The 17,299-nt window shown below is 42.8% G+C and overlaps 1 protein-coding gene across 1 annotated transcript in view; it reads right to left on the bottom strand.

The window, feature by feature from the left end:
- MTMR7 (myotubularin related protein 7) overlaps positions 1–6,308 on the bottom strand; it is a 50,485-nt gene extending 44,177 nt beyond the window's left edge. Inside the window, exon 1 of the mRNA XM_064511095.1 lies at positions 6,039–6,308. Coding sequence (XP_064367165.1) covers positions 6,039–6,062 — 24 coding nt within the window. The 5' untranslated portion in view covers positions 6,063–6,308. The remainder of the gene's footprint in view (positions 1–6,038) is intronic.
- Positions 6,309–17,299: the final 10,991 nt, after the last annotated feature.

Genomic DNA, 17,299 nt, shown 5'->3' with positions numbered 1-17,299 from the left:
AAGTCTGATAATTTTGTGATATTTTGAAATTCCAACAATTCTGAAACGAAAGACTGACTGGATGTAGGGTTTTGTCTACTGCCTCACCAGAGTAACGCTATAGGGCCAAATACATTTCTGTCATACAAATAAATTTTGTACAGATACCAAAATTAGATAGATTAGACAGAAAACTGTGATGGTGGTGCGCTCTTCTATGCATCTGCTAAGGTTGGTTGGCCTCCTTGCCCTAAAAAATCATATATAGTGTCTTTGTGACTGTCCCCAGTAAACAGATAAAGCTAGTGTCTTGGATCACTCTCCAGAACGTTGGCAGCTGATGCAGGATGGACTTCAATGTGAAATGTAAAACCTACCTAATGTTGGACACATTTCTGGGGAAATGGCACTGAATGGAATTTTGATGTGAACAAATAAAAAAATTTCAACAAAGCAGAAGATAGATGCAATTGACAGAAAATTAAGTAACTATGGATGAAAACATCTGCTTTTGTATGAAAAGAATATGCCTCCTGAAATTTTTCAGAAAAGATATTCAGACTGTTTGAAAATAATCACGCTGCAACATTTCTTTTTAGCAGGAGTTAATTTAATTTCACTAATAATGAAGTTATCTTGAAACCCACCCAAATCAAAGATGGCCTTGGATCTCCTCCAACACTGTTCCAAAAAGATATACTAAGTGACTTAAAGAATAAAGTTGACAAGAAAACTGAGATTGAGAAGGGAAATTCCCAGCTGGATAGTAGGTCAGTCAAGTGAGCTTTTGAAAATATGATCTATGAGTTAGGTAAACCATAAATATCAATTTTAGAAGTTTGTGATCTGACCTGTAATCAGGCTGTGGTCCTGACTTCCAATCAAATACAGCTGAAAGTTTAAAGAACCCAAATTCTCTTAGCTATGTTAGAAAAAAGAAAACAAATTAGCCTTAAACTGAGTTGGAATTGAATTAAAGAGGTATCATGAATGCACAATAACCATGATTTACATGATGTTTTGACCATATTCTGACTAAATCTATTGAGAATAATGGCTGTTATAAAATTTAGTTTAAATCCAAACTGACACTCATAAGCAGGTCCCTTGATGACTCTAAACTAATTCAAAACTAGTATTTTAGAAGCAAATTTCAAACTGAGATTTTAAATCCACCTAGATACTCTCTGCAGTTCTGGTTCCATTTTTATCACTTATCCACATCTAGTCTCAGATATCAAACCACAGAATGCTTTTCAGCATAGGATATTACAAATGTCATTTACATTAAATTTGTCATTTGTGATGAAAGTTTCCTAGCACAGAGATGGAATAAATGGAACCTAAAGCAAACTAATTGCATACTGAATATAGAAAGTTTATTAACAGGTAAAATTTAATAATGCACAAAATCAGAGCCAAAAGTGTCCAGAAGAATTAGTGCAGATATTGTAATCCATTGATTTGAATATAACCAGTTAAGTTGAATGATATAACTGAAATCATGTAAAGCATCTGGCCCAAAATGAAGCCTATTTTTGTGGGTTGGAAATTAAGACTTTTGGGGATTTTAAACCTGAATGCCTGCGGCAGTCCTTTCCCTGGCTGGTAGGTGAAACCACCAGCCCACATTCCCCGTCAGCTCCCGCTATTACCTCTGGACTCCTGCCACCTTGCCACATCACTGAAGTAAAATGGAACTTTTCACCCAAAATTGCAACCCAAACGTGGAAGGCTTAACTAGAATGTCACCTGCTATCTCAACAGGGGGCAAACAGAAAGCAGTGGTAGAAATGCCAGCTTAGAGGTGGAGGTGCAGCCACCCAGCAGGGTTAGGAGGAGAGAAAAGCTCAGTCTGCTGGGTTCAGTTCCTGCCTTTGCCACTGACCCAGATGGGTGCCTGCACAAAGTTTTCCTGTTCGCATGTGTCATACAGAAAATGGATGCAAATGGTTTCCTCATGGAGACACTGGAAAAATGGATTTGTTTTATAAAGAGTTTTGAATGAAAGGTAAAAAATATGAAAAGGAAAATAAGGAAATACTACTCATGAGAGATGGGAGTGTATCTTAAATTCTGCCTGAGAAATGGATCTTTTAAAGGAGGTATCTTACTTTAACATCACAAAAATAAAAGCATTAGAGCAACACAAACCATCCCAAGTATTGTGTTAACAAGAAATACTGAGCCAAATGAATTTCTGGGCTGGCTCCTCTGAAGACAGCTGTTACACCAGGGAAAAATCTGATGTATTCTCTCCTATAAGACGGCCATTCAGTGGGCCTGCTGCCAATGTACAAAGGCAAAGGATATAGAACACTGGTAAATAAAATGAATAGTCTGTACAGAAGTATTGCTTATAAATTTTTGAAGGCTGTTGTGAGCTGTTTGTCACACTTAGTGAACATTTCAGGTTCTGGCCGTTATCCCAGACTATTTCGATATTGAATCCATACTAATGGCAGACAGTGAGTTTACTCATTTCTTATTTTTAAAAGATCATTGTAGTCATATTTAGCAATGAGTGACTGTTAGCTGCTCTTTAATGTACTCTAATTATAGCCTTCTTGCATAGGATGACATTTACCTTGTGAAAACATCATGACTGCATGTTTCTGTATGTATAGGCACACACCATATGTGCATTCTGCATTCTAACAATAGCATAGTGACAGGACAACAGCACTCCGTACATAAAACAGAGTGTGAGGCACTTAGCTATCGACTGTCCAGAAAGGTTAGGGAATACGAGCTAAAAAATAATGAAGAAAAGCAGTTTTGTCAGCTAGGCAGACTAACAGACAACTACCAAAAGACTTGGTTTCTATTTCTGCTACTGACCTGCTATTTTTATTTACTAGGGAGAGATAACTGTTAAATTATTTAGAACTAGAACTAGAGGTATTATGTCTTTTGGTGAAAGACTAGGCTATCATTCGCAAAATTATGTAGTTTTGTCAACAGCTTGTGAACAAACAGGATTGTTGAGCACACGGATACACAGTCTGCTGGGGAAGAGTTGCAGTGGCTCCTGCAGCGGGGAGAACCTGCCGAAGTTCTGCAACACTGCCACGAAGCTCGTGGGCAAAGGCAACCCAGAGGATGTAATAATTCAGAGTTCCAAAAAAGCTTTTGACAATCAAAGGTTATTAGAGAAAAGAAGTTGCCATGGTACTGTAGGAAAGGTCCTTTTATGGACTGGAAGCTGGTTAAAGGATGGGAAGCAAAGAGTAGAGCTCAATGGTCTCTTCTTGAGTTGGAGAAGAGTCAGCAGTGAGGTCCTAAAAGTTTGGTGCTGGGACTGGTTTTATTCAACTTTATCAATGACCTGGAGAAAAGAGTAAGCAGTGAAATCTCCCAAGGCTATGGATGCCACTAAGCTCTTTAGACTGTCAAATGTCGTATCTGTGGCAAAGAACTCCAGAAGAATTGAGCGAGACAGAAAAGGTGGGCAAAGAAGATACAGCTGAGCTTCAAAACATAAAAATGTAAAGTGATGGACCTAGAGGAGAAACAATCTAAATGATACCTACACAACCACGGACTCAGGACTGATAGCTACAACACAGGAAAGACGTCTTGGGGTCACTGTGAACATTTCTCTGAAATTATCAGAATCGGGCAGGTTAGGATCAAGATTTACAGTGAAGGCATGGATGAGATGAAGACAGATTTGGTGTTATTCACCAAAATCATCAATGCTGAAAGTAGGGGGTACTGAATGAAACTGCTAAGAAATTTTTAACCAATCGAAGAAAGTATTTGTTCGTAGAGCAGGCAACGAGCTCCTGGAACTTGCTCCCACGCAGGCTGTGGAAGCAGGGAGTATGGGCACAGTCAGAAAGGGGTTAGACAAACTCACACCCAAGGGGTCCATAAACAGAGACGAATCCAACTAGGAAGAGATGGACCCTCTGATGTCCCTAATACAACAAATGCAGACGTTGGGGGGATGTAACAGGGACAGACTGCAGAACGTGGCCTGGCTCGCATGCTCTCCTGCTGCGTCGGAGACAGAAGGGTGACCTAAGCGCACCATTGGGCTGACCGGTATGGAATATTTTTATGGTTTACGTAACAGCTATATTATATCAGATTTATTTTAATATTTATGAATTACCATGCATTACTGTCGTATTTCAACTAAAATCAAAAACAATTGCCAAGTGTCAATGAACATCATGTTATAGACTTTTTTTACTGCCCTTTGAAGGGAAAACCTTTTACTTGGTAGGAATCTTATTTTCAGATTTTATTAATTTCATTAATTTTCTAAGCATGGGATGTATATTGATTTTCAAACTGTCTGGCTTTGGAGATCTAGGAAAGTGTCATTATTCTGAAATAAACACCACTCCAGAGCAAGGCATTGTCTGTCAAGCTTCTCTGAGGACAAAACTGGATGGAGTCAGGAAACTATCGCATGATATAGTGAGAGTATCTCTACCGACACATCTCTCTCATGCCTTGATCTAATACTAAATTCTAAATAATCAGAGACAAATTCACTAAAAATTCAACAAAAAACAAACAGCTCTATTCTGGTGACTGATTTCGATTTGAGGTTTTTTGAACAACCAGATCAAAGGTACCAGTTCTGCAAGATAATTGTAGATGCAGTGAAATGTCAGTATATTTAGGGATAACTGGAGAAATGAAGCATTTCAATAGCTACCCATGTTTAATGTTTGGGCTTTTATAAATTTATATAATGATTTTTAAAGGATTCTGTAATCTTTAGGCTTATACCTTTAAAAGGATTCTACCTTTAAAAATATACTGCCTGAACTGTTTTATTGTATCAGAGACAACTTCATCATAGTTATTGATAGATGGTGTAAGGGAATGCCAGGAACCGGGATGGCATAATCATCTCATGCTGAGTAGGATTTCCAGTGCCACAGTCTGGAGTCATCGGTGCTGTGCCTTCTCACAGTGGCCTGACAAAGCAAAGGGGCTTATCTTTGCACAGCAAAATCTTAAGGATCTGCTCCTAGAAAAGGCAATGGATAGCTTCCATCGCCAGCTTGCCGAGACCTCCCATTCAAAACAAGTATCAACATTTATTTTTAAGGATTTTTTTTTCCTTATTCATTTGTTTTCTCCATTTTCCTCATTCATCTTTTCAACATTCTTCAGCTGATGGCCACAAATATCTGTTCAGACAACCTTCATTGGCCAATTCACCGGTCATCCTATCTGTGGTAGAACAGATGCTTAATATTCCGATATCAAAATTATGATATTCTTCATTCGCACAAAGGCAGACAAAGTATTACGAAATGAGAGGAGAAGAAAGAATAAGCAGACGTTTCTAGTGCAGTTATTGCAATTTACTTGCTTCTTAATATATTCACAGTTTAGCACCTAAAGGCCAAAAGCTCTAGATGGAGTACGATGAGGCCCTCATCTCAAAGTCATGTCAGCACACTAGATACTGATAATGAGCAATATATACACGCAAATCAAATACAAATAACTTCTTTTAAAATGTTGTTTTAGGGTTAAAATGTAAAAAAAAAAAAAGAAAAAGAAAGAAAGTTAAAGATACATCCTTCTCCTGCCTCAAATTAACATATCAATCTGGTTCATTTTTTATGATTACATGATTTTCAATCTGAATTTTGTGTGTTGAAACTATATATATATTTTTTTCGAGCAAGAGGGAAATACTGTTAATAAATATAGGCCTATATGAGCTATATGAAAAAAAATGATTACGCTGGCCAAATATCAGCTTATGAAAAGGAAACCAATCCACCACCGGATCCGAAGTCCGGAGCAGACTAGAGTTAGGCGAGCAGCAGACACCCCACCTGCCGTCCGGGCTACCGACCAGCCGCGGAGGGGGCCGCGACGGCAGGCGGGACCGAATCGGGGGCGCCGAGGTGGCCCGGCAAACGCTGCGGGCCCGCGGCGGGCAGCGCGGCCGCGCCTCCGGGGCCGGGGCCGGGGCCGGGGCCGGGGCCGGGGCCGGGGCAGCAGGCTGCGGACGCGCGGAGCCGCCGGAAACGCGCGCGGGGCCGGAGCCCCGCCGCCCCCCGCCCGCCGCGACCCACCTTGGGCATCCGGATGTGCTCCATGGCGGCGGCCGGCCCCCGCCTCAGGCGCCGCCCGCGGGAGGCGGCCGCCCACACCTGGGCTCCGCCGCCCCCTCCTGCCAGCCCGGCTCGGGGAGAAATGAAAAAAAATTAAATTTTTTTTTAAAAAAGCCTTTTTCAAAGAAAAATATTTCTCCCAGCGGTTTCTGGAGCGATGATGGAGGATGAAAAAAGGAGGCGCTCCTGAAAGCGGATAACGTGCCTGTGTTTGGATGCTCGCAGGTCAGCGCTGGCTCCGCCTCCCCGGCAGCCGCCCTGCTTCCCTGCGGCGGCGATGCTGCCGCGCCTGCCCGCCCCGGCCCCGCACCGGCCCCGCCCCGGCCTCGGCCCCGGCCCGCACCGGCCTCGGCCCCGCACCGGCCTCGGCCCCGGCCCCGGCCCCGGCCCCGCCCCGCACCGGCCTCGGCCCCGCACCGGCCCGGCCGCAGCCAGCCAGGGCCCGGAGATCGGCCCGCTCAGGCCGCTGCGGCCCTGCCTGCTCCCTTTGCTGCCCAAAGGGAAAATCTGCAGGCAGCTCTGGGGTAGTTTGCGCTCTGATCTGAAACTGCATCACTCTCTGTCCTTTTTCTTTTTCAGAAAAAATATAAAGAGGAGCTCTGTCTGCGGCGGCATCCCCCTGTGTTCTTTGCTCCCTGGCCCAGTATATGTAATATCTGAAAGAGAAATGCTGCACTTACTGAAACTGAACCACTGAATTTTCTTTATCTCAAGATCTGTGTGCCTGTCTTTTTATCATTTCCAATTTTGACAGACAGCTTTGCTCCCTCCTCAAATTTGCACAAGGGGAGGTTTTTTGTCACACGCAGTTCACTTATCTTATGCCAGAAATTGTCCCATCTTTGCCTGGCGTGACCCAAGAGATGGGTTCATCCTCAGAGCGAGAAGAAACGCTGCAGAGCTGATTTCCCCAGCTTACCAATGCAAAGATGAGGAACAAGTGTCTCTAACCGGCTTTGAATCACTATCACATCCTAAGCAAAAAGAGAAACTTGACACTCTTTACACCAATGTACAAATGACTGGAGGTGCTAATAAATCAATTCAGACAAACTTTACAAGCCTTTGAGGCTTGTAAAATGTCAAAACATTTCATACCGATCAATGTACTTGAATGTGGAGACCTGTCAAACCACACGAAGGCCATGGCAAGAGTTCTCTGCTCCAGAGCAGCAGAAGCTCCCTGCACATCCTGTCTCTTGTCTGAAGACAGCAAAGTGAGCCTCATCTGTTTCGTGTAAGCTAAAATACGAGCTAGAAATACTTGAAGCCACCAAAAAAAAATATGAATGCATTTTATGCTAGAGGAACGAAGGAACACTGGGTATAGCAGAACTGGCTCCAGCCTCCCCAGCGGTGCTCCAGTCCTGCCACTTTCTTGCTAAGGGTATCTCTAGATCCCTCAGCATCACGATTTTCTTACGCCGGCTCTTTGGTTACAGGTGACAGACGCTGTGCTATCAGGAGTGGAATATGAGCCGACCCTTGATCTGACCATTCTGTCTCCCTCATTCCCAGCTTTGGCCCATTTCTGTCCCCCTTTCTCCCATAAATTCTGTCTGTCATTGGGTAGAAGCAGATGTTTTGAGCATGTTCAGTAGAAAGGGGTAAAAAGGAAGATGAAACATTTCTATAGGTCTTACAGAGAAATGCTTGTTTCAGGAAATGCCTGAAACTCCTACTTCTCATACCACTTTTGTATAATTTTTGTATAATTTTCAAGCCTGCATTTGTAGTTTTCAGGGCCCAAAATTTCTATGTAGCAACAGAAATCCTGGATTCTGAGACACCATTAACTGGAAGAAATGTCTTCTCTGCTGCGAGTTTTTAATCCTCCCATTTCATTCAGTTTACTGAGATCTGAAATGAAGGTTGGAGACACCATTTTCTATTTGAAAATACACTGGATGGTGTCCATAAAAGCGCATGAATTGCATGAAGTGTAGACTTCACAAGACTCTCACAGAGGCATATTTTGCTCATTCTGTTCATTTTAGGCCAGAGAACTGCTACCAGAATCAATTAAGAATTAACCAACCACGAAATATGTCTCCTTTGTAGTGACCACTGATATGATTCACTGCATATGTTATCATCTTTTGGCATCTGCAAAGAGTAAGTAAAGTTGGAAGAAAGCACGGTCATTCTTTCTGTTCCCAGAGATACTTACTTTTTCTTCGGTGCATCTTTTGATTTGGTCCAGCCAGGTCCTAGTCCACATCTTGGTATCAAAAAGGCCTTCAGACTTCAGTGAGAATGTGCTTTATCTGTGTTTCAGATTCATCAATAGCTGCAAAACCAGGACATTCCTCAAAGGAGACTGTTTATGTAGCAAACAGTTGCTCAACATCCTGCCAGAATTTTTCCCTTGTCTTGCACTGGTAAAATCATTAATGTGGAAATGCAGCTAAAGACGGCACTTGTGTTTAGACAAAAGTTATGCCAACTGCAGCTGGTCCAAAAAGCTTCAGTAAGCACAGCTTTTAAAAATTCTCTTAGATTTTTTGCTTGCATTTCATGCTCATGAAAGGTGCCATCTTAACAATCCAGGAGAGGAAATATTTTGTCCACAGAAAAGGTACGCTAAAGGCAACGAAAAAAAAAATAGCACTCCATAATCTACTGCTCTGACTCAGCTAAGACCTAGAGGAATTATTTTCTCCAGAAGTGTCAGGAAAATTAAATTGCCATGTCATCATTTTTGACCCATCTGCTGCAACTATTAACAAAGTTCTTGATTAATGTCACATGAAGAAAGCCAACCACTGAGAGCTAGAATGATACCAGTGTATTTATTTTCTGTAGTCCATAAGCAGCAGAGACCGCTTTCAACCTAGTCTAGTAAAACCTGAAAACATGTTTAACTTTCAACATGTTAAAATTTCTATTATATTCAATGGAGTCACCTGAATGCTCAAAGATTTTGCATCTATTATTACCTACCTGACCTGGATTTGAATCATCACGTTAGATCTGGAAGGCTTTATAGACTCACTTGTGTTTTCAAATTACATTTTACTAATCTGAAGATATTTTCCTGTATGTTGCATTTTGATAGAACACAAATTCAAAGAAAAAAATTACGTACTTGTAATAGTGTTTATTTTCAAGTGTACTCTTTTAATAAGCATTATAAGACAGACACAGCTTTATAGACACTTACTGTTATGTAGGGAAAAAGTCCTTTTGAAATTGGTGGTCTAACAGCTTGGTGTCTGGGGCAACTATACGCAATGTGCCAGAAGCCTCCACTTACTTAAGGGTCTGATATGCGGGATGAAGGTATGGGGGAGAGAGTATGACTGTGGACTGAAGGCAGACGATACTGGTGTGAGTGAGGCGCTGAGTTTGGAGATAAGGGACGAAGCAAAAAAAATGCCATAGAGGCTCTAATGGCATGTCAGCAGGGAAATGCTTTCAAACTCAGTGCTGGCAAGAAGTGGTTTGTGGGCAACAAAGCTTTCTCCTGCAATTCAGCAAAACAGGTCATCGTACATTATTTGTTTAAAACAAAACAAACCATCCAAACAGGATTATCTCAAACAATCACCTGACATTCTTATCAGCCTTCTCCTAATGGGAATATCCAGTAAGATCCACCACAAAATAGATTATAGACTGGTAAAAAGGGAAAATAATATAATTTTTTACTATAAAGAACAATACATTAGTACATTTATGAAGACATGTGTGTGTGTGTGTGTGTGTGTGTGTGTATGTCTAGATATACATATATATATATATACAGACACCTGTAACACACTAAGATTCATGTAACTTGTAAATTGGTAATTATAGACTAACAATAATGGTATGTAATAATATAATATATTACAAATGTATTTATTCTGTAGTTCAAAAATTCTTTTCATCCACTGTTTTCAGAGTGTGGCTCCACTGTTTTAACACCTTCAGAAGATAACAAAATTCTGATTTATTTCCTTTTGTCAGGGATTTTCATGCCACATTTCAAGTGATAAAGACTAATTCTTCAGGAACAGGCTAGTGGGGATACTACCACTTCCTTTTGAAACACAAATACCAAAAAAAACCCATAAATGCAAGGTCATTTATTTAAGGACTTTGGACATGAGCATCAATGAGAGTGGCAGAACCTCCTTGCAGAAGTCTGTTACAGGAGCTGTATAACCTCATACAGACCAGCTTCTCACCTGTTAAAATATCTGAGTGCTTGAGGACCCTAGGAGGACACACTGCAAGGATGTAGAAACAAGAAGAATCACAGAATCACAGGATGACTGAGGTTGGAAGGGACCTCTGGAGATCATCTAGTCCAACCCCCATGCTCAAGCAGGGTCGCCTAGAGCACGTTGCACAGGGTCGCATCCAGGCGGGTTTTGAATACCTCCAGAGAAGGAGACTTCACAACCTCTCTGGGCAACCTGTTCCAGTGCTCTGTCACCCTCACAGTAAAGAAGTTTTTCCTCATATTCAGATGGAACTGCCTGTGTTTCGTTTTGTGCCTGTTGCCTCTTGTCCTGTCACTAGGCACCATGGAAAAGAATCAGGCCCCATCTTCTTGACACCCTCCCTTTAGATATTTGTATACATTCATAAGATCCCCTCTCAGTCTTCTCTTCTCCAAGCTAAACAGGCCCAGCTGTCTCAGCCTTTCCTCATAAGAGAGATGCTCCGGTCCCCTAATCATCTTTCTAGCCCTATGCTGGACTGTCTTCAGTAATGCCATGTCTCTCTTGTACTGGGCAGCCCAGAACTGAACACAGCACTCCAGATGTGTCATCGCTGGGGCTGAGTAGAGGGGGAGGATCACCTCCCTCAACCTGCTGGCAACACTCTGCCTCATGCAGGCCAGGATACCATTGGCTCTCCTGGCCACAAGGGCACATTGCTGGCTCATAGTTAACTTGTTGTCCACCAGGACTCCCAGGTGCTTCTCCACAGAGCTGCTTTCCAGCAGGTCAACCCCCAACCTGTACTGGTGCATGGGGTTATTCCTCCCTGGGTGCAGGACCCTGCACTTGCCTTTGTTGAACTTCATCAGATTCCTCTCCGCCCAACTCTCCAGCCTGTCCAGGTCTCTCTGAATGGCAGCACAGCCCTGTGGGATAGCAGCCGCTTCTCCCAGTTTTGTATCATCAGCAAACTTGCTGAGGGTGCACTCTGTCCCTTCATCCAGGTCATTGCTGCATAAGTTGAACAAGGCTGGACCCAGAACTGACCACTGGGGGATACTGCTAGCCTCAGGCCTCCAACTAGAGTCTGCACTCCTGATCACAACCCTCTGAGCTCTGCCATTCAGCCAGTTCTCAATCCACCTCACTTTCCACTCATCTAACCCACTCTTCCTGAGCTTACCTATGAGGATGTTACAGGAGACAGTGTTGAAAGCCTTGCTGAAGTCAAGGTAGACAACATCCACTGCTCTCCCCTCATCTACCCAGCCAATCATTCCATCATAGAAGGCTATCAGATTGGTTATGGTTAAGCATGATTTCTCCTTCATGAATCCGTGCTGACTACTCCTGATCACCTTCTTTTCCTCCACATGTTTACAGATGACATCCAGCATGAGCTGTTCCATCACCTTTCCAAGGATGGAGGTGAGGCTGACTGGCCCGTAGTTCCCTGGGTCCTCCTTCTTGCCCTTTTTGAAGACTGCAGTGACATTGGCTTTCTTCCAGTCCTCAGGCACCTCTCCTGTTCTCCATGACCTTTCAAAGATGATGGAGAGTGGCCTAGCAATAACAGCTGCCAGCACTCTCAGCACTCGTGGGTGCATCCCATTGGGGCCCATGGATTTGTGGGTGTCAGGTTTGCCTAAATGATCTCTAACCTGATCCTCCTTGACCAAGGGAAAGTCTTCCTTTCTCCATACCTTCCCTCTTGTCTCCAGGTTCTGGGATTCCTGAGGGCTGACCTTAGCAGTAAAGAGCGAAGCCAAGAAGGCATTCAGTAACTCTGCCTTCTCTGTATTCTTCGTCACCAGGGCACCCATTCCATTCAGCAGCGGGCCCACATTTTCCCTAGTCTTCCTTTTGCTACTGACGTATTTGAAGAAGCCCTTCTTGTTGTCCTTGCTAGATTTAATTCCAAATGGGCCTTAGCCTTCCTCGTCGCATCCCTGCATACTCTGACAACATTCCTATATTCCTCCCAAGCGGCCTGTCCCTTTTTCCACCTTCTGTAGACTTCCTTCTTCTGTTCGAGTTTTGTCAGGAGCTTCTTACTCATCCACGCAGGTCTCCTGCCCCCTTTGCTTGACTTCTTGCTCATAGGGATGTACCAATCTTGAGCTTGGAGGAAGTGATAATTGAATATTAACCAGCTTTCTTGGAACCCCCTTCCTTCTAGGGCCCTAACCCATGGGATTCCTCCAAGTAGGTCCCTGAAGAGGCCAAATTTGCTTTCCTGAAGTCCAGGGTTGCAGTCCTACTTATTGCCCTGCTTCCTCCTCTCAGGATCCTGAACTCCACCATCTCATGGTCACTGCAGCCAAGGCTGCCCCAACCTTCACATCTTGAACCGGTCCTTCTTTGTTTGTTAGTACAAGGTCCAGCAGCACAGCTCTCCTCTTTGGCTCCTCCACCACCTGTGTCAAAAAGTTATCATCAATGCTCTGCAGGAACCTGCTGGACTGTTTGTGCCTAGCTGTGTTGTCTTTCCAGCAGATATCAGGGTGGTCGAAGTCCCCCATGAGAACCAGGGCCTGTGATTATGAGGCTACTTCCAGCTGTCTATAGAAGCCCTCATTGACTTCCTCTTCCTGATCAGGTGGCCTATAGTAAACACCCACAACCCATGCTAGCCTGTCCTTTAATGCTTACTCACAAGCTCTCGAGTCACTCTTCACCCACCCCTAGGCAGAGTTTGATACATTCCAGTTGCTGTCTCACATAAAGAGCAACTCCACCACCTTGCCTTCCTGGCCTGGCTTTCCTGTAAAAGCACATAGCCATCCATGACAGCATTCCAGTCATGCGAGCTATCCCACCATGTCTCTGTAATTGCAATGAGATCATGGCCCTGCGACCACACACACATCTCCAATTCTTCCTGTTTATTCCCCATGCTGCGTTCATTGGTGTACAGGCATTTCAGGGAGGTAATCGAGCATGCAGGTTTCCCAGGAGGGGTGCAAGAGGATCCTCCATAGCCATGTCCCGTGTGCACTTCCCCAGCTGCATGCACCCACTGGAGGCATCCCAACTTGAGCTGTGTTTTGCTGACTACCCTGTCTCTATAACTTTCCCCTTCCCCCCATCTTTCTTAGTTTAAAGCCCTCCTTACCATGCTGGCCAACCTATTGGCAAAGATACGTGTGCCCTGCTTAGTGAGGTGGATCCCGTCTCTTCCCATCAGTTGTCAATCTTCAAACAGGGTCCCACGGTCATAGAAACCAAAACCCTGTTGCCAACACCAGAGCTGCAGCCAGTTGTGGCTGCTCCAGAAACAAGAAGCCTTTTAAAGAAGGCTTTTAGCAAGCCTCTTTCCAACACAAAACCATGCATGTGTCCTGAGCAGGCGCTGCAGCTTTGCAATGTTACAACTCCTTTGCAGACCAGCCCTCTTTGGTGCCTGCATCCTGGCAAAGAGGTGCTCCAGCCCTGCGCTGCCCACAGCTGAAACACATCTGAGACAAACTGACCTTCGCCAGTGCTGGGAAGCAGAGCAGTTGCTTGGCTTTCCTTCTTCTTGCCTCGGCTTCCAGCTCTGCCATTCCCTCTGCCTATGCTCTGACTTGCTGTTTATCTCATTTTGGTGTTTATAAAACAAGTGAGCTTGTTACACTGTTTGCTCTGTTTTGGTTATCTAGTTTTCAGTCATTTTAGTATGATGAACTGGCTTCTCATGTGATATGGTGGCAGGGGAGCCACCTCGAAGTGAGCAGTGATAGTGAAGCAGGTGAGTCAAAGAATAAAAGGGGCAAGTGAAATGTCTGCCTTCTGGCAGAGAGGCATTAATTCAGCTCAAGTAATCATGTGAAAACAAACCTAGAAGGGTTGGCCTGGGGGACATCGAAGTGGGGTGATTTAACTCGCTCCGGAGACTTGGCAGGCTAAAGGCCTCATACGCTGCAGTATCGAAACTCCCCCTGGCATGTTACCTACTGCCTGCTGCCACTAACAAAAACAGCCAAACAGTCCACAGTGCAAACGCACACATAGAATTTGTAGGTGTGTTTATAGTATTTACACCCTGGATAATCAGTACTGCGGATTCAGAAACAGCGTGTCTGTTTTGATTTGTTACATAACTTTTGAACTTTTTCAGGGAACATGCACGACCCAAGTTTCCTGCTGAAAATGCACGTGGACACAAACTTCTCCCCCGGTTAATCTAGCAGAAGCCGCATGTGACAAGGTAAAGGATCCAGGCAGCAGCTTGCACTTTATTGTTTAACTAACTCGGCTGTTACTAGGGTTGACCTTTTAACATTTCCTTCAAGAATTATTCAAAGAAATGCTTCATTTTGCCTTGTTACAAAACATTGTTGCATTGTTATAAAAACAAATTTACACAAGCATGTCAGCAGACCTCTGGAAACTGGATATGCTACTTACTGGCTTGAAATGGGTAGGAGAGAAATGAAATAGATAAAATCCCAGAATGACTCAGAATACAAATCCAGTTACGTATGTGAGGATTCTCCCATTTGAGGAAACAGTTAAGGTTTTGGCAAAGTAATAACTGGCTGTTAAATGAGATGGTTTCAACAAGATAAGAACAGCTAACCCAGCTACTGTAAACAGTGTGCAAACTGCTTTTTGAAAAGATTCTGCCCTTTTCAACAGTTTGTTATATGCAATATAATAAATATGAAATGCTACATTTTCCGTAACACAGCATGTTAGGACAAGCCACTGCAGACTGTTGGCAGGTCAGCAACGGTATACCTGGGCTGGTATATCATACCGCTGAGTGTACAGCCGTTATTACAACAAAGGACATGGAGGGGGCAGAAATGGAGAAGAGTGCTTCCCAATGCAGCCAGCAGAGAAAAAGACACTTCCACAGGAGAATTCAGAGCGCTTAAATTCTGGAAGTTGTGTAAATACTGCTTAGAGATTTACTTCATTCAGCAAATTCATATGTAGGGATGCATCTACCTACATCGTCTCAGCAGTTTGGTGAAAAGCAATTACTTTATCCTGCTCTTTACTGCCTCTATAGAAGGACACTGCTATAGCTGGATGGCGTAAGAGAGGAGCCCCAGTATATCAGCTATGCTAGCCCAGATCTGAACAGGCCTGCTCCTAAGTTCAATCTCCAGCTATGCACAGAAACTTAGAAGAAAAGCTCGTGTATTTATTTTCTTAAATGACATATTTTTCATTAAAATATTCATGAAGAATATGTTGCTTCTCCATTCAGTAATAGGAATAGGATATTTTGCAACTGGCTATACTACAGAATCAGACATAAACTATGAGCGATGATGATTGATTCTCTTTGAGAAGAAGTGCTAGGAAGCTATCCCAACTCCTGGAGAGCCACGTAAGGATTCTCCAAGCTGCATCAGCTGTGATACACTGACTACCTTTACAATATCTCATCCAGATGCCTAGTCACAGAATATTCCCTTAACTGATATGAGAAAGTTATTAAAAAATAGAAGAAATACATTTTCATCTTCTCAGGTGTTTTCCCTTGAAACACTCAGTTGTAGGCTCAGCAAAAACTTGGGAGAAGAAAATAAAACTCCTGAGGTCAAAGTAGATCACAACTGTCTGCTTTATGAAGCAGTATTGTTGAATGAAAAATAATATTATGATATTATGGCAGCTTCAAACATTTCACAAAGAAAATTAACAGTCTGCATAAGCTATTTTTCCCAACGTGAGGAAAAAGAAAGGGACATGGTATATTTGGGGTTGGGGGAAAAAAAAGAACAGAGGAAACAGAAAAAGCGAGTAACCGAGGAACTGTATCCCATGGTCTTTGCGTAGGAATTAGCTAAAGCTATGTTTAAAGTACTTAGTTTATCTTGAAGCTTCCCATTGACCTATGGTCATTTCTCAGTGAAGCAAATGCAGTCTTTCAAGTTATGAGATTTATACATGAGTCTGTGATGACAGTAGTTACTTTACATTAGCCTCCAAACTTCGAAGAAGCTCCAATGATGTATGTAGAGAAACCATAAAAGACATTTCCCCCCAAAATACATAGTAATAACTTCACTGAAATGGTACTTCATATTCAGAATTCACACTATATGGAAGCATATTTCTCAGATAAATAATTTGTTTCCCTCTGCACTCTAAAAGGAATGTTTTAAGACTGGGAAGTTTGCTCTTTTTTTTTTTTTTTTTTTTTTTTTTTTTTTTTGCCTTTTTTATAAGGTGGTAAAGCAAAGTGGAATTCTTTGAACATCTGTGCAGAGCAGCAAAAACTGATATGATTCTTACCATCTTACTGACAAGCAGCAATCACAGTAAGTGGCCGGAATCAGTTCTGGCCTCTTGACTTCCTTTTGATTTAGGAATTGATTCCCTTGGCACCTTATCTACTGTAATGTTAAGGAGATAAGCTGACATTGTGAAAGTGCAGTTAGTAAAGTTACTTGCTAACGTTCTGGGAAAAGGAGATTCAGATTAATCTTTGTTACTTGACAAGCAATTTAGTTTTCTGAGAAATAGCTGATTAAGCAAGGGTCATAGGAACCTCAGTGTTCAGCTTGAGAGGGTGCTATGATTGAATTCACATGTGCTCTTCTAAAAGGCTCAGGAAATGTCTCTGACTCCTGAAAGTTTCTTACCCTGCGTAGTATTAGATCCACGTTCTTGATTACTGTCAATTATTTTCATAGGTTATGCATGGAAAGACATTGTTTGACGCAGTCTGTTCCAGAGTGGAGTGTCCAGGATATTGTTCCAACATACTTCTGCTAGCCATGACCAGCTATCATGGTTGAAAGATGCATCAGCTGTCACAGTTGAAAGATCCATGTGTGAGGATGTAACCATTAGGAAAAAAATGAGTGAGATGAGATGTTTCATTACCTACAGATAGCTATGGATATGTTTATGTATAATTGACTGCTCCGAGCTTAATGTTTAACTAACTTAATGGTTATAAGTCAACATAGGATATTCGATAAAGTGTATGTCACACTGTATTTTTGCTGCATGCCACAGCATGAACCACTGAACTGATTGAGTTGTTACTTGCCAGCTTACACCTGTAACACTGATCTATGTCTATATCAGCCTCAGGAGAAGCATTCACATCACACTGGCTAC

The sequence above is a fragment of the Dromaius novaehollandiae genome, chromosome 4 (genome assembly GCF_036370855.1).
Source record: "Dromaius novaehollandiae isolate bDroNov1 chromosome 4, bDroNov1.hap1, whole genome shotgun sequence".
Taxonomy (NCBI): Eukaryota; Metazoa; Chordata; class Aves; order Casuariiformes; family Dromaiidae; genus Dromaius; species Dromaius novaehollandiae.
Note: the sequence above shows the minus strand (reverse complement) of the source record. Positions and strands in the feature narration are given on the sequence as shown.